We start from the raw sequence: 21,608 nt of genomic DNA, 5'->3' as shown, positions 1-21,608 counted from the left end.
ACCCATGACCTTGGCATTGCTAGTGCCATGCTCCAACCACTGAGCCACAGGAAAGCTGCTGCTTGCAAGAGGGGTTTTCTTATCGACATATGTCTCACAGATTTATGCGTATCATTACAACTTTGGCTTTAATGTCTGAAGTAAATGACTGTGTGTCTCAGCTTGGGAAGGGAGTAGCGTTTGGGACTTGCCATTGGACTCCATGAATCAGGTGTCTTCCATTGAACAGCAGATGCAGCAGATGGAGAAAGCCAAAGCTGTGAAGGTGAGAACGGTTTGAGAAATGTGAGTTTAAGCACGTTAAATGACTTAAGTCATGACCTAATTTTGAGTTGCTTTGAAGTCACTTTTTGACCTAAATGCTGATTGTATTTTTCATTGTGGTATTTCTGTGTTTTTCCTTTTTTGCTTTAGTTTTGTAGGAATATGAACGTAAAAGTAGTAGTTTGTTATTAATCGCTCTCGTCTGATTTAAAGCTGGAGATGGAGAGACGAGAAGCAGAGCTTCGAGCTAAAAGGGAAGAAGAGGAGAGGAAGCGTCTGGAGGAGGCTCGACGTGCCAGACTGGAAGAGGAGCGGAAGCGATTGGATGAGGAAGAACTGGCACGCCGCAAGCAGGTCAGCAGAGCAGAGAAACCCATAAGTGTCACACTTCGAGCGGTTTTACTGCTCTGTGTAATTTGACATAAAAAAAACTCATGGAAACTTACACTTACATACATGGTTTTAGTCATATTCAGTTCTTGAATGTTTCTTTCGGTGCTCTCTGTAAAATTTTGAACTATCTAAGACCAGGGGCCGGTTGCATAAAGTTAGACATCAAATTTTTTTCTTCAAGAGTAGTCGTACCTTCTTTAAATCAGTTACATAAAAAGGTTGATTGGGCTACTTGAAATATAAAAAGTAAGACTGGTTAGTCCTAACTAATTGCTAGTCAGTGAGACTAGTTGTTAAGACGCTGTCTTAACTTAGTGGCTAAGTTTATGGAACTGGGCCCAATACACACAAGACTAAAACTTAAAGGGACAGTTCACTCAAAAAAATCGTATCGTTTACTCACCCTCAAGTTGTTCCAAACCTGTAGAAATTGGTTGTGACTCGCTCGTCGGTTGACGCGTGGGCGGGCTATTTCTTTTGCCTTTCTGTGGGCGTGCTTTTCCGGGTGAATTGCCCAATAAGGGACTAAGAAAAGTTGTTACGAAATGAAATTTCATGTTCGAAAAAACCTTTCTGAAACCTATACGAACCTTGGGGTAGTGTATCGAGCACAGAAATACTAAGACATACAAGTTGACCATGTCAAACATGACAAGAAAGCACGTTTAACATTTTAAATAAGTCAGAATGCATGAAACATCGTTGCATGGCCCCTTTAAATGTAGTTTGTGGGTTTGTTTGTTCTGTAGGAGGAAGCTCTCCAGAGACAGCACGAGCAGGAGGAGGCGGTCCGGCGGCAGAAAGAGGAGGATGAAAGGTTAGCTCAGGAGGAGGCGCTCCGCAGGCTGGAGGAAAGGAGGAGAGAAGAGGAGGAGAAGAGAAAAAGGGAAGAATTACTGCGCAAACAGGTGTGAACTGTTACCTGTGTTTTTTGTGTGTGCGTGCGTGCCTGCGTGCGCGTGTGTGTGTATGTGTGCGTGTGTGTGTGTGTCTTATCTCTGGATTCATTCACTTAATGCATTATATTCTTTTGAGATGGACAGCCATATTTTTTGAGTCAGTTTTTTATTCATAAAATTTGTATGTATGAGCTTTTTGTAACATTAGCAGCCTAATAATTGACCTATCACTAAGCCCCTCCCCTCAAACGCAGATGAGCCAATGGCAGCTGAGTATCAGTTGCACGGGGACCGGAACTCGGACTACTTTAGGTTTCAGTGCCATAGAGAAGCATTGTAAAATCTGAAGCTCTCATCATGTTTATGGTGTTTATGCTACAAAAATGGTGCAACGATGTGCCTGGGGTACTTGTAACACTGATTCCAGATATCCTGAGAGGATGGGGATTGTAATTTATTTTATTCCATTTGCTATACCTAAACAAGACAGAACTGTTGGCGCAGTAACCTGGTTCTATCCCAAAGAAAACGGTTGTCCTTACTCTCATTATTACAACTTATGTGCTCAAGCAGAACGTTAATGTCATCATGTGCTTCAGCACGGTATCGCTGGCTAAAAACGGTAGAGTTAGCGAGTCCATGCTAACGTACAAACTTAAATTGCTAACTGTTCTCACGTCATGTTCATTGCAGGTCAAAAACACACGAATGAAGGTCTACATGTCCGTGCCACTCCATATTAAACTGGTTAGACGTAAATTAATTTAATCTTACCCTGCCGAACATAAACAGAAGTTTCACTTGCGATCATGACGACAGGCTTCTCCCAATTGCATTGTGATCTGTAAACCCTTGCTTCCAAATTAATCTGGTTATCTACCATATTTATTGTAAAATCTTTTATATATCCTTCCATGATATATTTAAGTCCCAATAGAATACTCCAAAACGAGAGTGTGTGCAAAATGGGTGAAAACTCTTGGAACAAGGCTTTCACACAGACAGCTCTCATTGTAACTGAGCGTTCCCACCAAACGCGACTTGCGTGAATGAATCGCGCTATTCACGCGTAGTTGGACGCTTGAACATTTTGAGTTTACTCGCTTCATTCGTGCGTGAAATTCACTTCAGAACAGACGCGAATTCGCGTCATGAGAGGGGCTTCTGACAGGTGGCTCCAGTCTCGTATATATATAGCTCAAATTGAGTAAAGATCGTTTTTACCAGATTGTCCGACCTCGACACTCACTTTCTTCCAAGCAAGATTCTTTTTATTCCTGTTTCGATAAAAGTAAGATGTATCGTACAGCTCCGGGTATCCACATACAGCAAATATGATTTTGTCCTCCACTGTTGTTTCGGATTTCTGCCTCCGCTCGCTACGTCATAATCACGTCACTACTAGGAGCAAGCTCCTGATTGGATAACGTGGCGCGAATTTTCGCCAAAGTTCAGATTTTTCAACTCGCGCGATTTGCGCAAACACCCGAAACGCTCAAATTGCGCCGCAGGATGTCCTATCGCGTCTTTGCATTGACTTAACATGTAAATCACTCGCGCTTAACGCTTCATTCGTGTTTGGTGGGAACGCAGCTTGAGACATTAGTGAACTGCGTGTGTTTGTCCGAGCTAGACGTCTGGGGGCCCTAAGCAAACCTTTGTGGGGGCCCTTGTCATAGTTAAATTTAGATAAACATAACTGTAAACTATAAGAAATAATAAATCAATATACACACTTAAATGAATAAAAACTGAAAGACAAAAAAACATTAAACTGCCAGTTAGAACAATTACGTTTAAAATTAAATTCACATTTTGATTCACATGTAAATAATTCTTTACTCAAAGTAACGCGTGGCTCTGGAACCATCTAGCTGTCAAAAAACTTGAATTAACCAAATGAGTGATTAACAAATATAAAACATGATAAATATAGTTTACTCAAGAAAGCTAAGCATAGGGAAACACATCAATAATTCTCTAAATGTGATGACACAAAAATTACATATCATCATGGGCAAACGAAATACAGTGGATTGCAGTGGTGACACCCACATGAACACTGTACAACTGGTTTTATGACTAAAGCAAGCTTTTAAATGCTATTGAAGTTAGAAACGTGTATATTAATGTGTAGCCTTTGTAACTTTGGAGACGGTCCCTAAATTCAGACTATCGAACGTCCAACGTCAAACCAATTTTATGCCAGTGGATAAATACTGGATTTGTAAATCTGTACTTGCATAATTTGGCAAAACTAAATAAGACTTTGAAAATAGTACAACACATGCCGCCTTGTTCTTTTGCTTCGCGTTTATGCCGTTTTTTCCCCGCTACAGATGGAAAGCTCCGTTTTCTAGCCATGGTCATATGTAAACGTGCATCATCACATCACGCGCATGTCATCACCTGCCCGAGGTGATGACATGCTGTCCGAGACATCAAAGTAATTAAATAAATTAAGGATTAAAAAGGACATTTCCAAATGATTCTTGTAAAGTTGAATCCGCAAATTATAAAAATAGCATATAGTGTTTTTGATTCGGTACTCAAGGGGGCCCCCTGGTGGTGCAGAGGCCCTTGCGACAGTATCTAAGGAGGGCGGGGCTTAGCGATAGGTCAATTCAGGTTGGTAATTCCTGTATAACTCTTGCTTTTTTTGTAATTGGAAGTGTTATGCGAAATAGAACGTGTATGTTGATCATCCCTCTCAGACCTATTTATGTCCACCACAGAGGTTTTATTTCTGGGTTTGTCAGTTCAACAGGTTTAAGAGGGGTTAGTAAGTGATCCTTGTAGTCATCTGTTGTTGGTTTTGTTCCCAAAGCAGGAAGGGGATCGCATGAAACGGGAAGAACTGGAAGCTTTGAGACGGCGTGAGGAAGAGAAGCAGCAGCAGGAAGAGGAAGCGGCCGCCGCTGCAGCGTTGGCACGGCAACAGCAGGAGGAGCAGAAGAGGAGAGAGCAGGAGGCGCAGAGGCAGCAGGAGCTGCAGAGGCAACGACAGCAGCAACAGGAGGCTCTGCGCAGACTTCAGCAACAGCAGCAGCTCGCACAGATGAAGGTGAAACATCCCAGATAAAAATGCATGAAGATTGCAGTAAAATGATCTTTCAGGCTTTGTACGTTTCAGATTAACATGCATTGTGTAATATAATAATGATGGAAGTTGTTTCCGTTGGGATCACTTTTAGAGCAATTTTATTAATGAGTGATAGAACTTGGGCCGCCAATCAAAATCCACATGAATTTAAAGTTATTAACTTCTGTTATTTGTATGTTAAAGTGGCAATTCGTAAGTTTTTTTTTAATTAAATTAACTAAAACCAATTATTGAGCAAGTACATGAAAAAACGGCGTTTGAAACTGTCATTACCCTCACTGGATTCACCACGGAAAGCTTGTAATAATGGTTTGTAATTTTCCTTGTCGGGTAGTGTTTCTCAGGAAATCCTTATTTGGTGTCTTTCGTCTATGCGTCATTTTGTCACATTCGTGAACAGAACGAAGAGGATCCGGCTGCTAGCCTGCGTGTGGATGCTGTGGGTGACGGGTAGCATTGTACACAGAACATTTTTCTTGGAAACTTTTAGTATTATTTATGGCAGTGTTTAGTACTTTTACTTTTAAACGCCAAGCAGCGCTGACATCTGGGAATTCATTAGTTGTGAAAACCAAGAAAGTACGAACTGATGAGCGTTACAAAGAAAAATGGAATGTGATAGGACTCGTGCGAAAACAAGAATTAATATTGGCAAGGCATTTCAAAGGTGGCGTGAAGTCCATGATCTGAAAGGATTGAAAATGGATGCAGACATGGCTTTATTTCTTCTGAACAGAACAGGTAAGACATTTCGATATTTCAATAGATAACACAAAAACCGTAGCGCAGTTGTTGTGTTAATACAGACGGATACATGTTCATTATGATAAATGTAATTTAAGCCCTATTTGCACAGGATTAGTATTATCTGGGGACCTCGTGTGATTTAGAAATGACCTCCCCACATCTGTATTTCATGTAGCGCACTCACACGGGATAAGTGAAGCCTGTTATTTTACTCAAAATTACGGACTTGTTTTCCTGGAAATGATGACAAGGCTTTGCGTATAGTTTATGTATATCTAGTTGTGTTATGTATAATGATATATGACCGTACCTGTCAGCATTTTAGACCCCCGGATCTTCTGTCCGGTTCACGTTACGAGAGACTCCTGGCCAAAACGGCAGTGTTGGGAGATATGGATATGACCCAGCACCCGAAATAATATCAGAACACTTCAACACAGCCTCCATTTGCGCTATTTGGGTCTGTTTACGTTCTTATTTGTTTCGTGTTGTATCATCCACCATGTTATCTGTTATGACTATTATGAGCTACTGATGTACAGGGAAGATTTTCACCGGTGCAAAAAAATACCTCCGCACATCACTTGCAGTAGCAATTACAAACTGAGATGGCGACAAAGAGGCCATTCTTACGGACTGCCACTTTAAGTAAGAACGTAAAATGCATGTTCATGTGACCCATTTATGTATGACTTGTGTTTATGCGACTCTTCCTTAGCTCCCTTCATCTTCAAAGTGGGGTCAACAGTCAACCACAGCAAGCACCATTTCACAGTCTCAGAACGCCCTGTCGCTTGCCGAGATCCAGAAACTGGAGGAGGAGAGAGAGCGACAGGCACAAGAGGAGGTGAAAATGACGACAACTTCCCCTATCATATTCACACAGTCATGATTAATAATTTAGTTGTATATTATGTCATTCATTGTCATGGCCTTTACTTAATAGGTATAGATATGAAAATGGTCACGTGATTAATTTCTCAGGCTTTGTTTATGACACGCATCATCGTTTTATTGGTTATTTTGTCTCTTGCAGCAAAGACGACAGCAGCAGGAACTCCAAAGGAACCAGCCGCAGCAGCAGCAACCTCAGACGAAACTCTCTGGCTGGGGGAACGTAGCCAAACAGCCGCCTGCTACCAAATCCCTGCTGGAGATTCAGAGAGAAGAGGCGCAGCAGATGAAGCAGGGTAAAGAGCAGCAGCAGCAACAACCACAGACACTGCAGCCGCAGCAGCACTCGTCCGTCACCCAGCAGATCCGCACGCAGAACCGAGCCGTGAGTCATGTATGTGTTTCTTTTATGTAGCTCTCAATCAATTCACAATGATTCTTATTCCATGTCTGCATGATCGATTTCATGAGCTCTGTATAACTCTCTAGACCCTCAGTTCATCGGTGTGGGGTTCTGGCAATAATATTGGGTCAAACTGGGGTGTGGACAGCAGTAGTGTGTGGGGTGATGCTCAGAACTCGAATATTGGCTTCTGGGATGAGGCAGTGAAGGAGACCCCCCCACCTCAGGCTACCCGCAAGAGCCACACCCAGAAAAACAAAGGCAACGCTAACCTCAGGTAAACCACTACCACATACTTTATGACAGCAATGGTGCCGTGCAGGAGTAGAATAAATGAATTTGTATAATGTTTGGCTGAAAAAAACTTCATCATGGCATGTTATCTATTGATAATATATACTACAAAGTATTTTATTAAACATGGTCTAACTTTTGTCATCATTTCCATATTGTTTGTAACAATGTCGCAAAACAGCAAAATCGCCAGTGTTAAAAAAGGTCAAATTAACTCTCATAGTGTGTATATACAGTATAATCTACACTTTGAGAATGTGGAGGTTGAGAATACTGCGAGTGTTAATTTGACATTTTTTAACACGGGTGATTTTCCTGTGCAGTAATAGCAGCAGCGGTAAAGCCAGTAAAAAGGTGGAAGAAGAGGAGAAGCTACTGAAGCTGTTCCAAGGAGCCAATAATAATCTGGACGGCTTTATGCAGTGGTGTGAACAGACTCTACACACGCTCAACACTGCCAATAATTTCGATGGTGAGTCACTGCGCTAAGTTGATATCTGTTGCGTGTTCAATTAAAATTGTCAAAAGATATTCAGATAATTCCTCACACAAACCACTTCCCTCTGCAATTTTCTTGCCGCCTTTTTTTTCAAGGCAAGACTTTCTCACTTCTTTTGCATCTAGCTGTGATCTTATGGTTGATACAATATAGTGTTGCACGATAGACCAGTACTAGAAAAGAACCGCGATACCCGTCTGCTAAAACTATACCAATTTCTCATTTATTTGGTACCGGTACTTTACTGACGCGCACGTTTCAGAGAAAACGCATCCTGAAATGCGTCCATTTGCGGCAGCCGTATGTGTGTGCGCGCGCATGTGCTCTCAGCGCTCTCTTCAGTCAGTGTGGACCAAAAGGGCCACCAACAGACATCCCGACCCGTTTAAAGTACTTTAAAAGTGACAGGTAGCGTACGTGAAGCACAACAACTTTTACAACTAGGTTCCATTTCTAAACATTAGTTAGCTAACATGACGGGTAATACGTCTACAGCATTTATTCATCTTAATGGTTCATTTCAACGGATTTAATAAATATTAAATTATTTAATAAATATTTCAATCCATTTTTAAATATTTACAGTTGTATTTGTTAACATTTGTCAATGAACTAATATGAATAAACAACTAGATTTGTATTAAGTTTCATAAACAAATTAATAAATGCTGTAAAAAGAGATTTAGTGTTAGTTCATGTCAGAATGCATTATGTAAGATTGTTTTATGAATTGTAATGTATTGAAGTGAATGAATTTAACCATGCTTTAAGGTCTTAGCTAGTATTTATGTAGATTATTTATAAGTATAGTTTAAACAGTTTTTTTTTCTCGTTTCACCTTAGCAGACAGTAAACACTGAGACAGGTACACGTTTAGGACTCTATCATAGATTGACACCTGACACTCATATGTAGGTCTGTGTGGTGACATTTTCTTTTCAAATAAGGGGGAAGACATGCTCAAAAAGCAAGGCAGTAACACAGTGTAAGCTGTAAGAGTAAAAAATAAATAACAGAATTTTAAGTTATTTATGTTTAATCACTTTTTATTTAATAAATCCTGTATGTTCTTTTCGCATGGTATCGATTTAGTATTGGTATCGAAATACTTTTCTTAGGTATTGTATCGAAGTCAACAATTTGGTATTGTGAAAACACTAATACAATATGCAACTTCTGTCTGTAAAGGGGTTGTATCGTGGGAAATTAAACTTTCTCACAATGTGTTTGTTTTGTCATGCAACATGCTGTACATTTCAGAACTGGAAACTTCCTCTCCGAGATTTAGTGAAACTGTTGTTAAGTCCCACATTCATAAGCGCATTTGCATTTAAGCAATGCCTATTGTGTGTTTAAAACATATTGTGACAGTTTTCTCTGTGCTAACATTATAAGTAGACCACAGGAGAAAATACCCCCGAGTTGTAGCTTCCTGTTGTTCAACTGTAACATCGTGGCTATCCAAGACCAGTGGTTTGATTCCTGGAAGCGCGCATGCTGTTAAAATGTGTAGCTTGAATTCTACTCTTGGTTTCAAGATGTCAAACATGATTTTCTTTAAAACACATATCATCAAATTTCCTTTTTATTCATTAAAAACAAGGTATGACATGTTTAAGAACATTCATTTCAAAACCTTCATTTTTATTACCGAAACCATTTAAAGCCGTCAATCCCATGGCCTGTTTTTAAAAAACAAGCCTTGATGCCTGAGCAAGTTTTTATTAATCACACATAATAAGACATTTATGAAGTACAATGTTTTTTTTATTCGGAAAGCTACCTGTATTGGTATTGAGCATGAAAAGGTCGCTTTCACAGAATATTAAGATTTTAATATTTGTGCGTGTGTAAACAATTATTTGAAAATGTTATGGAGGATGAGAATATCAGTCATGGACACTTCTTTTTTCCACTATTTCTTTTTTATTAAACGTTCATATTCTGTCATTCATGTTTTGGTAACTTTAAGAACATCTAATAGAACATCGAATAGTTCTTTCTGAATATTTTAATTTTACTTTTATTTTAATACAAATCAGGACATACTACTGCAACTTTAGCAGAGAAAGCAATAAAATGCATAAATGGATCATTCCTATGTTAAAATGATGCTTTGTCCAAGGTAGGGAACATGGTGGTTTATTATGATCATTTTGTTTGTTACCGAATTCTGTTTTATAACCAAAGTTTTCACTGCCATGATGTTTCAGGGGTTTGTGAGAAGGACCCACGAGTTCTGAATCAAAAAATGATCGGTCTTCTCTCTTCACAGTCCCCACCTTCGCGTCATTCCTGAAGGAAGTGGACTCCCCATACGAGGTCCACGACTACCTGCGAGCCTACCTGGGTGACACGCCTCAGGTGAAGGACTTCGCCAAGCAGTTTCTGGAGCGCCGTGCCAAACAGAACACTAACCAGCAGAAACCTCAGCCAGGCCAACAGCAGAAACAGCAGGTGCGATTTCGTGCACTTTTGAACTGAGCGCTTACGATGGTACGAGTCTCGCTGAAGTCATTGTGTTTGTCTCTCAGGAATCTTTGTGGGGGGTGAGCCAAGTGTCACAGCAGGTTCTTCATCAACAACAACAGCAGCAGCAGCGATTCGAGACGGTCACATCCGGAAAGAAGAAAAAGAAGCAGAAGATGGTGCGAGCTGATCCGAGCCTTTTAGGTGAGTGGGGGGAAGGTCTTATTCATAACCAGACCGTGCTGTTATTTCTACAGTTAGGATGTGAACTAGCTTGAAATGACTCATGTAGGTCAAACTGGGTTTGTTTTCAAGTTAATCATGCTTGATCCTTTTTTTAGATGCTTATTTGTCTTGAAAATGTTTTGTTTATTTTTGTATTTTTTATTTTAGGATGTTTTGCAAGTGTGCGCCTCTTAATGGTTTTTCAAATGTTCCTGCAGGTTTTTCTGTTAATGCCTCGTCTGAGAGACTCAACATGGGTGAGATCGAGACCGTTGAGGACATTTGAGGCCTGCTGATCAACAAACTTTCCCTTTGAACATCTGCCATTATATCCCCTCCCTCCAAACGTTTCCTTTTTTAATGTAATCCTCATTTTGATTTTGAGTATATTCGGGGCAGCAAGTTTCTCTTCCTCCTAACCAGGTGGATTCTCCAGTTGCAATAACAGCTCTGCCCTGATGCCAAGAAGACAAGCAAAAACTCCCAACAGCCCTAACATAGGACGAGAGAGAAGATGAGCTGACTATCTCACCGTCTCCTAACACATCAACTGTGTCGCTCCACCAAGACTGTGCGTCTGCTTACATTCATGACCGTCTCCCACGTGAAGTTTCTTTATTTGAAAATGCAAGGAGAGCCGGGGAAAAAAATAAATTCTCCCCATAACATCTTTCTTTTTATTTATTGCCCCACCCTACTTGTTTAGTACATTTCTTGTTTTCTCCCGTTTTGTTGGCGGATGTTGACGACAACGTTAGGACTCAAGGACATGTATTCAGCAGTGTCCTGTTTTAAGGACATGTTGAAAAGTTCGAGATAGTTATTCATTTCTTGTAAAATACTAGGCTGTTTAAAGAATAAACATTTGATTCTGCATCTGTATTATAATATATGGAAATGATGAACCGGTGGAGTCATACGTTTTTTTATTGCAGTATGAGAAATAAAACCAACAGTCTCTTATGTGGGCTGTTATACACAGTTTTGATTGTAATTCTTGCATCGCAACATATTTCATTATTTAATAAAGTACATACAATGTTAAACATTGTATGAAGGTCAAATCTATGTCTTTCCACTGGTTAAGAAGTGAATACTGTTGCTGAGCTCATATTAAATCATGTAAAGCTGTACAAATAGTTATGTTTCACTAGCTCAAATGACAGCGTTCCAAACCTATACTGACACCTATTGGTATGTGTTTGCATGATGGAAGATTACACCATCTGTCCTGGATCAGTTTTATTTAGTACCGTGTATCAATGTGTTTTTTGACTAAAGCGTGCTAAAAAACCATTTAAAAATTTGGATTGATAAAAAATTGAATAGTCTGTTTATTCTTATCTGGAGCATATGGAAAGGGTTTGAGCATCTTAACTGTTTACATTTCCAGGCCATGCGTGAAACCAATATAACTTTACTAGAAGGATTTGCTTGTTGGGTGTGTAAAATGAGTTTATTATGAAAATGAGTTAATTTGCCATTTAAATTTGTTTTATTGTGCATTCCAGTTAATATCAATCAAACTGCAGTTGGCTTAAATATGACAAAAAAATGCAGCTATCTAACCAACATGATTTTTTTTAAAGTTATCTGTTTTTGCAAATAAACTCTTTAAATACTCACAGGCTATCCAAAAACAATTCCTGAGCCAGTGAAGCCAAAATCTATTTTATTTATTATTATATTATTTGGTGCAATTTGTGCCTTAAGGTGTCTATATAAGATATATTTCCTCAAACTTAAATCAAAATTAAATCATACATTTTTTTTAGTAAATAATTGTTTGTAGACCTTTTAGACCTCTAAACTAAATTTTCCACCCCACTTGCTTGCTTTGGTCAGTTAAATATATAAGCCTAATTCAGTCAGAAAAAAACAGCCATGGGAGTGGAATAACTCACTTTCTGCACATCTGACGGAGTCTGAAGAAGGTGGGTAGTTACCAGAAGAGTTGACAAAAGTCTTCACTGTCCATACAAAGCCCTCCCACCCAAAGCCAAGTACGCCTCTGCCTACCTCACTTTCCAGGACTTTGTTACTTCATGAAGGTGCCAGTCCTGGATCAGAAGTGTCTGACCTCACACAGGAACCATGAGCATCTGCGGCAGCTACTGCGCTTCATCTCGGCTTGTCCTATTCGCTGTTCTGGCCATCTGTTTGGCTTTTGTGCAGACAGGTAACACACTTTCCTCTCTGGCTAATCAATGGTGGACATTTCATTGGTTCTGGATAAAGGAGGTATAGGAGTAGTTCTGGTTGGCTGGCTGTTGGGTTGTCATGAGGTCTGTTGGTTGTCCTGATTCTTGGTGTATGTCAATATCTTGTTGACAAGGGTTCACAAAATCCTCTTCTCTCAATGTACTGAATTGTGTATACGTGTCGTTTTTACCTTGTTGACCCTATGGTTTCGTTCGGAGACCTTTTGAGGGATGTGAATAGATCTGTGTATGCGTTATAATAAGCAGGAAAGTAGAATGAATGAAAATCATGTTATTATTTATTTTACAACAATTTGGCTGAAAAATGTAGCACATACTTTTTTATTGCAAAAAAAATCTTTTGATTTTGGCTTTTAAGTGTGCGAGACTGAAGCATCATGCTGACTCAGATGTTGTTCTTTTCACAACCAGGTGTTGAGTCTGAATTTAGATGCGTGTTGAGAGCATAAAGGCACAAAGATTGTTAGACACATGGGAAAACGGTGTTACGGCTGTATTTATAGAATAAAATTCATACAGCCAAAGACGAGTTAAACTGATGAAAAATAATGTACAAACAGTAATGACCGACATTTATTATTTACAAAAGTGAGTTTAGAGGTCTAGTTTGCCCAAAAATAAACATGTTGTCATCATTTGTTCACTATTATGTCATTTAAAACCTGTATGTGACTGAGTTGTTTTGTGTCCATAAGTCAATCGGGAAACATGTTTTATTATGTTACCATGTTTTTATTGTGTTAGTTCGCTGTTTATTTTGTTGTCCTATTATTACTTAATTGAAACAACCCAACTGCAGTTTGATTGATTTTACTTAGAATGCACAATAAAAACATAATTTTAAACAAAATTAATAACAGAGTTATCTGTTTTTACACATACTGTTAAAGTGACAGTTCACCCAAAAATAATAATTCTGTCATCATTTACTCACCGTTTTGTCATTTCAGACCAGTATGGCTTTCTTTCTTCCGCAGAACACAAAAGATGTTTTGATGAATGTTGTTAACTGGACCCCATTTGCTTGCATTGGTTTTTTGTCCATACAATAGAAGTGAATGGGGTCCAGTGTTGTTCGGTTACTAACTTTCTTCAAAATATCTTCTTTTGTGTTCTGCGGAAGAAAGAGAGTCACAAAGGTTTGAAATGACAAGAGGATGAGTAAATGATGACAGAATTTTTATTTTTGGGTGAACTGTCACTTTAAGAGTATATGTAAAAACAGATAACTCTGTTTTTAAAAATGACAAAAAATCATGTTTTATTGTGCATTTTTGGGTGAACTATCACTTGAATTAATTTTGGGTGAACTATCACTCTAAGATAGTGTTGGCCCTCAGATTTTCCAGACAGCAAATGTGATGTAACAGCTTTCTTTTTGCATTCAAGAGCCAAAACTTGATGTATTATATGACATTAATTGTGTTGATGCAAAAGCTTCAGAAATGGAGCCAAATGTCATGCAATGTTTGATTCAGAAAAACTTCTACTGCGTAACAGATTTCTTAAATAATCTTTTTGTTGGAGATCATTCAAAGGATTAACAGCATCATATATCGTAGTTATAATAATTACTTAAATTAGCTATAATAAACTATTCTTGAGGACAACATTACTGAATGAAGAAACCAATGTGTTGGCTCCTAAACTCTTTTAATGCATTCATGCTGACTAAATAGATGCTCCTTTGAATATAACCCACTCGGACTGCATGGCGGGCATAAGGTGAGGTGAGGACATGGCAACGCCCTGGCACACGCAGAACCGGAGTGGCAGAGGATTGTCTCATTCACACAAACCTGTCTGCATGTTGTCATCTCGCTAGTGTATGTGAATACACAAGCAATAACATTCCGCCTTAAAGCAACAGTTCACCTAAAAAGGAAAATTCTGTCTTAATACTCACCCTCAAGTTGTTCCAAATCTGTATAAATTTTAATTGTTCTGATGAACACAGAGAAAGATATTTGGAAGAATGCTTGTACCAAACAGTTCTTAGCCACCATTGACTACCATAAAAATGTATTTATAAATTTCTTTGTTCTGTTGAACACTAAAGAAGATACTTTGAAGAATGTAGGAACGCAAAAAATGTTTGACTACCATTGTAATTTTTCCTTCTACTGTAGTCAATGGTGGCCAAGAATTACTGTTTGGTTATAAGCATTATTACAAATTTCTTTCTCAGTGTTCATCAGAACAAAGAAATTAATACAGATTTGGAACAACTGGAGGGTGAGTAAATGATGACAGTTTTTGTTTTTGGGTGAACTATCCCTTTACCACTGCTTGCGCACACAGTAACATGCTCCTTGTCACCAAAGGGTTCAGCGGCGTTTCATAAATATTTAAGCAGGCCGTAAAGCGTCAAACATCGACTTGGGAAAAATCTGCTTTTTTAAAAATCAGCTACACACGCTTGGCTTTCCACCGTCTGCTTTCATAAACAAGTTTGTTTGACTTTCAGTATACAGGCTGTGTTTAGTTCATCAGGTCCTCTGCCTAGTCGTGCGCTCTGACCACACAAGCGCCCTTTTGTGTCATTGAGTGAAGGGCTCATTGATGTATCGCTGGCCTAGCGCCTCTGTGCACTGTACCTACAGCCTGCTTCGAGTCAGACACGTGTGCGTCTCGCTGAGAAAATACACCATTATCAAAAATATGTGTGCACTGGCCTTCCATACTTGCTTACTACAAATATTACCCTTTTATTTTTAGATTTAGAGTGGAATATTGCCGTTTTAATACGAAGAGCGTGTTTAGTTAATAGGGTAAGTGGCCACTGCATGTAAATACACAGGTTTCTCGACCAGAAAACCAAACGGTCAATGGACAATTGAGTGCTCTGTTATTTGTATCTGCCCGTGTTCTTCAAGCAGGTCAAACAGGGTCACTGTAGAGCATAGAACAGTCGTGTCAAAACATGCCGGCCCGTCTTGTCTCTTTATTTTGGGGTCAGAACCTTGGGAAAGGGGTAACATAGGAAATTGGGTTCAGACTCCATGAGTGTGGTGTACAGTAGGTGAGAAAAGTTGCATGGCAGTTCCATGCCTGTGGGGGCTGTGGAATGTCAATGAGAGATGTGAGGAGAGGAAGAGGGAAGGCAGGACAACATACCTGTAGTGAGAAGCCAGTGCTAATCCTCTATAAAGACGCCTATTGAATCACACAGAGAAACACATCTTTTGATAAGCATGTACTTTAAGTGTACTTTAAGGGGTCATATGGCACGAAAACATGTTTTTCTGTGTCTTTGGTGTGTTATAAGTTGCCCATGCATGTATTAGACACGTAAAATTGCAAAAATTAAAGTGTCGGAACAAAAGATGCATTCTATCTAAAAGCGAATGTTCACCCAGACCTGCCTGAAACGCCTCGTGTAACCACACCCCCACAAATCTATGTCAGTTGGTGGTATGATTTGACTAAGACCGCCCAAATGTATACGCAAGTTAGGTGGACGTACCTGTCAGTACAATTTCTTTGGAACCTGATGTTCCAAATATGGTAAGAGGCTTTACATTTCCGTCACACGCTTGCAGTATTCGACCAATCACTACGCACTGGTTAACTGGCCAATCACATAGCACACCTCGCTTTATTATTAAAATAATAATACTATTATTAAAATTAAAAATACTTACAAAATATATCTGCAGTATAAAAACTACTAAACATGTACTGAAAGCATACTTTAAAGTGTATTTCCATAGCTGAAAATGTATAACAAACTAGTATAGTTGCAGAACAAACAAAAAACGTATTGTACACTAGTTGTACTCACAGTTTATTACATTAAAGTGTACCTAAAAGTATACTTTTATAAACTAAAAAGTAGGTCAGTTTAGTCCTACGTAGTACACAGAAATAGTACTTTTGTACTACATGTATACTACTATTACACTTAGATTAGTATACTTACTACACAAAGTATACTTAAAATATTTTTGAAAATTCTTAAGTAGAATTTAATAATTAATATCATACTTAATAAAATGAACTTGAAGAATACTTGTTAAGGTTACTTTTTCAAATGTTTTTCAATTATTAATTAATTTAAGGGTAAATCATTTACATGAAAATAAATATTTTTTTCTTTGGCTTTTTTGGTTCTAATTGGAACCTTTATATTTGTGTGTATTCTTATATGTTTATATGAAAACTGTTTTGGTCTGTAGCTCTGTATTGTTCGCTTGGCACCCTACAGTTTCCTTTCATTAACATTAGTTTCAAGCTTTGTCTTAAAACTCGATTGTATGTGTTCTTTTCTTTAGAAACAGTGGCCGATTCGTCCCCTGCGCTGCAGAATGACAATCAGGACACGCTGTCTGGTGCAGGCGCTTTTGATATAACAACAAAGGGCCCCGTCCATCACGTGACAGAAAACTCCATCACCTTTGACTATGAAGACTCTACACCCTCTATTACCCTGGGCGAGGAAGAAGGTGAAGTTATACCAACCCGTTCATATTTCTATGTTTTAAGTGAAGATATCATGTTTTCAATACTTTACTATCGCATCTTCCTAAAATTAAGTCCTGCATCCTCATTCATCACCAAAGTATAAAGAAGCTCATTGTTAAAACTCACTACACTTAAAACAAATGACACAATAAATTTGTGCAAATCTAAAAAACATTGAAATATATGACTATTATTTGTTCTGTTATTTGCTTGTGTCTGCAGGTGTGCTGGGGCCTGGTGCTATTACAGCTATAGTCATTGCTGTGTTTCTCGGAGCTTCTGTTCTTCTGGCTCTCATTGTCATCACACTCAGAAAGTTCACTGCCTCCTAGAAAGTGCAGGGATCTCCTTCTCCCAATACCATCTGTTTAATGTTTTTCATTTATTTCCTCTGCATCCTCTGAAGTATAGTTTCAGTGTCTGATTGACGGCAGGTCCCTCATGAAACTGCTTGCTCTTTACTGTTAGACCTGATTTCTACTGTGAGGGAAGACATGGAAAACCAGACTGACACTGATATAAAAAATTATGAAATCAATTTGTGATCATCTGTTGAAACACACATTGCCAATTTATCTTGTAACAAGACCTAGACTGAAAGACTTTAGATTATAGATCTTAAAAGGAAATTATTATTGATGTTTTAAGAGACTTCACCAGATATTTACTTTTGTTTCATCTACAATCCATGTGTAACTATAGTTTTTTCCCTAATCTATACCAAGTTCCAATTTTCTTGTCAGTATGATGTGTGTAAAATGAACACTTCCTTTAGAGTCTGAGTGTGTGTGTTTGCCAGAGTGTTCGTTTGAGGAAAAGCAGATGATTTAGGCCTGTATACTTTTTATTATGTTTAGTGTAATGAAATTGTAAGCATTCCATGTTGTAACCCTCTATTTATACTGTCTGTGAGAGGAATAGGATCATTCATTAAAAGTTTACAAAACATGTGATTCTTGTGTTGTGTACCTGAAATATTCACATCTACAAGTGGCTTGAATGTTTTTATTTTATTTTAAGCACAATATGTTTACCCTAATGCCAGCCAATAATCACTTACATACCAGAATATGGTATTAAAATATGTTAAATAAATATATAGACCAATTTGGAGTTGACGTCACGGTTACGTCACTGCCAGCTGCGCGCGCATACTGGTGGCAGAAAAACAGTGGAAACAAAGCAGCAATGAATGAAACGTAGGAGGCAATTCCTTAAAAAATGTGTTTTTGTACCAAACCAGGAATCGGAATCGACTCCAAAAAAATCAGAATCAAACAGCTCTAGCTAAAACAAAAAATGTGGTTTTCAAGTTCATCGGTTAAAGGGTGGTCGTTAACTATTAAATACTAGCTTGTGTGTTTATTAGAATGAGGTCAAAGATACGTGACACGAACGTGAGTGAGACAGGATGTACTTGCCGTAGTATAACAAGTAAACGCATGCTAACTATGTTATTTCAAATCTTTGTGTGTCGGCTCGTTGGTCTAGGGGTATGATTCTCGCTTAGGGTGCGAGAGGTCCCGGGTTCAAATCCCGGACGAGCCCACATTTTTTCAGTATCTGATGTTTTGCGAGTTCTTTATCTGAATAAGTAAAAATATCTTTAAAAACATTATATATTTTTTTGTTGACGCTCCTTAAATAAAGTAAAATAAAAGACGACAATAGCTGAATTGTCAGCATATGCTTACAGCGCCTCTCTGTGGTGGAATAAAATACACAACCAACCAAACTGTAATAGAGTTTGTGACAAATACCCAATACTTCGTAAATTTAGTATAAGTTATATATATGCGGTATATGTTTGCGTAAATTACTAATGTGTAAGCTGACACTTTTTTCCCAGTGGGTTAGAAAACACACCTATTTTACACGATGTGTATGTAAACATTGGGTTATTCTTAGAAACATTTTTCATTCCATTGTTTCGATTATCAGCCATGTACATTAAGGTATTCTCATTACTCGAAATTGAACCCTCAATTAAAAATGCTGTTATGATCTCTTTTGTCAAAGTACTAACAACACACTGGATCACTGCATTGCAGTGTCTCTCGGTCTATTTATGGTGAATTACATTTACTTATTACTTGTGTGCCGAATCAAAAAGTAACGGCGTAATAACTATATTGACCCCGACGTGATTTGAACACGCAACCTTCTGATCTGGAGTCAGACGCGCTACCGTTGCGCCACGAGGTCAGTCTGAATAACATCTTCATATTTATCAACTGTTTTTATGGCAACTGGTCTGCGTCTTCGTGGTCGTATGTCTGTAAAATAACCCTTACGTCATGGCCGGTTAGCTCAGTTGGTTAGAGCGTGGTGCTAATAACGCCAAGGTCGCGGGTTCGATCCCCGTACTGGCCATCCTGTTTTAGCCTGTTCATTTCAATGCCTATTTTTACTGGAATTAAGTTACGTTAGGCGACATAACCCAAATTTATGTTTACATAAAAATCCGATTTTAAAATGCAGTCTTAACTGCTTTTACTGGATTTTACAGCAAACTGTTAAATGCTCAAGACGCAGTTACAGTACTAGTCTCGCACTTAAGAGTTGTTTCTATACAACTGACGAAGAAAGTGGATTCCAGTTCGTCACCGCCTCTCCTGCTGATCTATTTTCTCACCGACAGAGGGCAACATAGCTAAACCTTTTCCCAATGACATCTCAGTTATCCTACCTTTAAGCAGAATGTCTGCGTCTGCAATGTGTATCTTTCATTTTAGCAGCAAAATATGAAAGAAGCTGCGTAGCATTACATGTGCAGTGGAGGTAATGCAGAAAGAATGACAAGCACATACGGCCTCTTGTCACATTGATGACGGTCACAGCTTGAGCTACAGCAACTGTCATACATGTCATGTTTCACTCACTCTTGCTCTCTTTATCTTTGTCAGTACCCTTAGGGACAGTGCAAAGGAGAGGTAGACGAGATGAGGATAAAACAGAATGCATATCACAATCGGAAAGAGCTTTATTGCCAAATGTGCTTGCACACACATCCAACAAAATTAGGATAGTAGCACACAACAATAAAACCACGCAAGGCTATGTTTAATTCACAAGGTGTGTGACCTGTTAAAGTCATGAAATGTGATATATACGTCATCAATGTTTTATCAACATGTTTTGTCTGCAGGTTCGTGTGATGTGTTCCACTTGTTGCCCTCTTCTTGTGGCAAGACTTCACAAACCTGTCTTCCCATCTCTTATGACAAAACAATGTTCTTTTTCTCACACATGCATGCACAATTGCAAGGGTCACATGTCAGTTTCATATATCAAATTTCTTTGAAACAATTCAGAGCTCTACAGAAAATGTGGGTTAATAATAACAATAATAATAGCCTACATTTATTTTGTATAGCGCAATTAAAAGTTGCTTTCTCAAAGCGCTTAAACACGAGGTTCGCCTTTTTTCATGCAAAAGGCTCTAAATTAACATTGCCACAAAAACATTGTTTAATCCCTTCTTCAATTATAATTTGTTGTAATAACTCAATACAACAGCCTTTTGTAGGTGTAGAAATTAATTTAAAAAAAACGCCACAACGGAGTATTTTCAAGTCTAAACTTGAAAAACAAAGTAGGAATTATTACTCATCTAATTAATCGCAATTTTGGATATCTATTGGTCTGAATGCGTGCAGATGAGACGTGATCTGAAGCCTTATTGCTTTATAATGCTGTCAATCCAATACTGGGCGGTAACGTTAGCTGCAGGAGAGGCGGCGAAGCGCACGTCCGACACCGGAGGAGAAATTAACCGGCAGAGCTTTTATTCTCTCCAGCTTCCTTGAGCACTTCAACCTGGCATTAAAGCCGTTGCTTTGTATTGAGAAGATACACGTATAAAAATGCCGGACACCAAAAAATTCATCGAAAACCTCTCCGGGGCAGGGAAGTCTATTGGCGTCCTGACAAGCGGCGGAGATGCGCAAGGTAGGCTATATTTTATTTCGGTAACGAATAACACACCGGTGTCACGGGTGCCTCGTTTACTTGACAATAAAGTGACAGACTGATTCTTAAATGTTTAGGCTACATTTAGGCCTATTGCTTTTTTTTTTTTTTAGCATATATGAGCATAACGTAATCGGCGCAACAGATATGATTACGTTTGTGCAGTTCCGTGCCTTTAAACCGACATTCAAACTGATGTTAATACTTTTTGGGGTGAATTCCTAAATATACGGAATCACGAATTAAAAAAATCGATGTCGAAATAGGCTATATAGTTTTGGAACAGATAAAAATGCAAGTCTTAAAATAATCATTTAACAAAGATTTATAATATCATTAAATCAATGTAAAAAAATGTTTACATTGCGATTGCGATGCAATAGTGTTGCGCTCATTGACGATGCGCTCGAGCGTCATGACAACGCGTAAACTGGGTACGCTCGGGCGCCTTGAAATATCGCAACTGAAATAACACAGAGCAAAACAAACAAACAAACAAACAAAAAATAATAAACAAAGAAACAGAGAACAAAAAACATTGCTCTCTTTTACATTGGCTACTGTGTATAGACCCCCTGGTGCCTACATTCGCGGACTTCTTATCGGACCTATTGGTTAACGTTGATAAAGTACTAATTGTCGGAGATTTTAATATCCACGTAGATAGTGCTAACGATGCATTAGCAGTGGCGTTTACAGAGCTACTACACTCTTTTGGAGTAACACAACACATCAATGGACCCACTCATCGATTTAATCA

General features: G+C 38.6%; 3 protein-coding genes and 3 non-coding genes across 13 annotated transcripts in view; 5 read left to right on the top strand and 1 right to left on the bottom strand.

Annotated features, from left to right (window-relative positions):
* gigyf2 (GRB10 interacting GYF protein 2) overlaps window positions 1-11,726 on the top strand; it is a 35,736-nt gene extending 24,010 nt beyond the window's left edge. For 2 of the 7 annotated variants that reach the window (XM_057333267.1, XM_057333268.1), the window contains exons 19-29: window positions 162-265; window positions 478-618; window positions 1,407-1,565; window positions 4,384-4,620; window positions 6,125-6,253; window positions 6,443-6,694; window positions 6,790-6,980; window positions 7,321-7,469; window positions 9,772-9,953; window positions 10,031-10,169; window positions 10,409-11,722. In XM_057333267.1, the coding sequence (XP_057189250.1) occupies window positions 162-265; window positions 478-618; window positions 1,407-1,565; window positions 4,384-4,620; window positions 6,125-6,253; window positions 6,443-6,694; window positions 6,790-6,980; window positions 7,321-7,469; window positions 9,772-9,953; window positions 10,031-10,169; window positions 10,409-10,476 (1,751 nt within the window). In that variant the 3' untranslated portion in view covers window positions 10,477-11,722. Of the gene's footprint in view, window positions 1-161; window positions 266-477; window positions 619-1,406; window positions 1,566-4,383; window positions 4,621-6,124; window positions 6,254-6,442; window positions 6,695-6,789; window positions 6,981-7,320; window positions 7,470-9,771; window positions 9,954-10,030; window positions 10,170-10,408 lie in introns of all 7 variants that reach the window. The other 5 variants (XM_057333269.1, XM_057333266.1, XM_057333263.1 and 2 more) reach the window with 5 other exon arrangements.
* A 543-nt stretch (window positions 11,727-12,269) lies between these two features.
* Window positions 12,270-17,783, top strand: snorc (secondary ossification center associated regulator of chondrocyte maturation). The gene is made up of 3 exons (XM_057335200.1): window positions 12,270-12,369; window positions 16,687-16,857; window positions 17,099-17,783. The coding sequence occupies exons 1-3, from the start codon at window positions 12,285-12,287 to the stop codon at window positions 17,206-17,208; spliced, it is 366 nt and encodes a 121-aa protein (XP_057191183.1). The 5' UTR covers window positions 12,270-12,284; the 3' UTR covers window positions 17,209-17,783.
* A 569-nt stretch (window positions 17,784-18,352) lies between these two features.
* trnap-agg (transfer RNA proline (anticodon AGG)) lies at window positions 18,353-18,424 on the top strand. Its single transcript has one exon. It is a non-coding gene; the product is annotated as a tRNA-Pro (tRNA).
* A 585-nt stretch (window positions 18,425-19,009) lies between these two features.
* Window positions 19,010-19,081, bottom strand: trnaw-cca (transfer RNA tryptophan (anticodon CCA)). The gene has a single exon. It is a non-coding gene; the product is annotated as a tRNA-Trp (tRNA).
* A 94-nt stretch (window positions 19,082-19,175) lies between these two features.
* trnai-aau (transfer RNA isoleucine (anticodon AAU)) lies at window positions 19,176-19,249 on the top strand. Its single transcript has one exon. It is a non-coding gene; the product is annotated as a tRNA-Ile (tRNA).
* Window positions 19,250-20,593: 1,344 nt separating this feature from the next.
* LOC130554295 (ATP-dependent 6-phosphofructokinase, platelet type-like) overlaps window positions 20,594-21,608 on the top strand; it is a 20,823-nt gene continuing 19,808 nt past the window's right edge. For both annotated transcript variants that reach the window (XM_057333826.1, XM_057333828.1), the window contains exon 1: window positions 20,594-20,827. In XM_057333826.1, coding sequence (XP_057189809.1) covers window positions 20,743-20,827 — 85 coding nt within the window. In that variant the 5' untranslated portion in view covers window positions 20,594-20,742. The remainder of the gene's footprint in view (window positions 20,828-21,608) is intronic.

This window comes from Triplophysa rosa, linkage group LG5 (assembly GCF_024868665.1).
Source record: "Triplophysa rosa linkage group LG5, Trosa_1v2, whole genome shotgun sequence".
In the NCBI taxonomy this organism is placed as follows: domain Eukaryota; kingdom Metazoa; phylum Chordata; class Actinopteri; order Cypriniformes; family Nemacheilidae; genus Triplophysa; species Triplophysa rosa.
Note: the sequence above shows the minus strand (reverse complement) of the source record. Positions and strands in the feature narration are given on the sequence as shown.

Bases quoted from the DNA above. Each gene is read 5' to 3' on its own strand.
- snorc (XM_057335200.1), top strand. From the start codon at position 12,285: ATGAGCATCTGCGGCAGCTACTGCGCTTCATCTCGGCTTGTCCTATTC. The intron at 12,370-16,686 runs GTAACACACTTT...TCTTTTCTTTAG, and splicing joins TTTGGCTTTTGTGCAGACAG to AAACAGTGGCCGATTCGTCC. The intron at 16,858-17,098 runs GTGAAGTTATAC...TTGTGTCTGCAG, and splicing joins TACCCTGGGCGAGGAAGAAG to GTGTGCTGGGGCCTGGTGCT.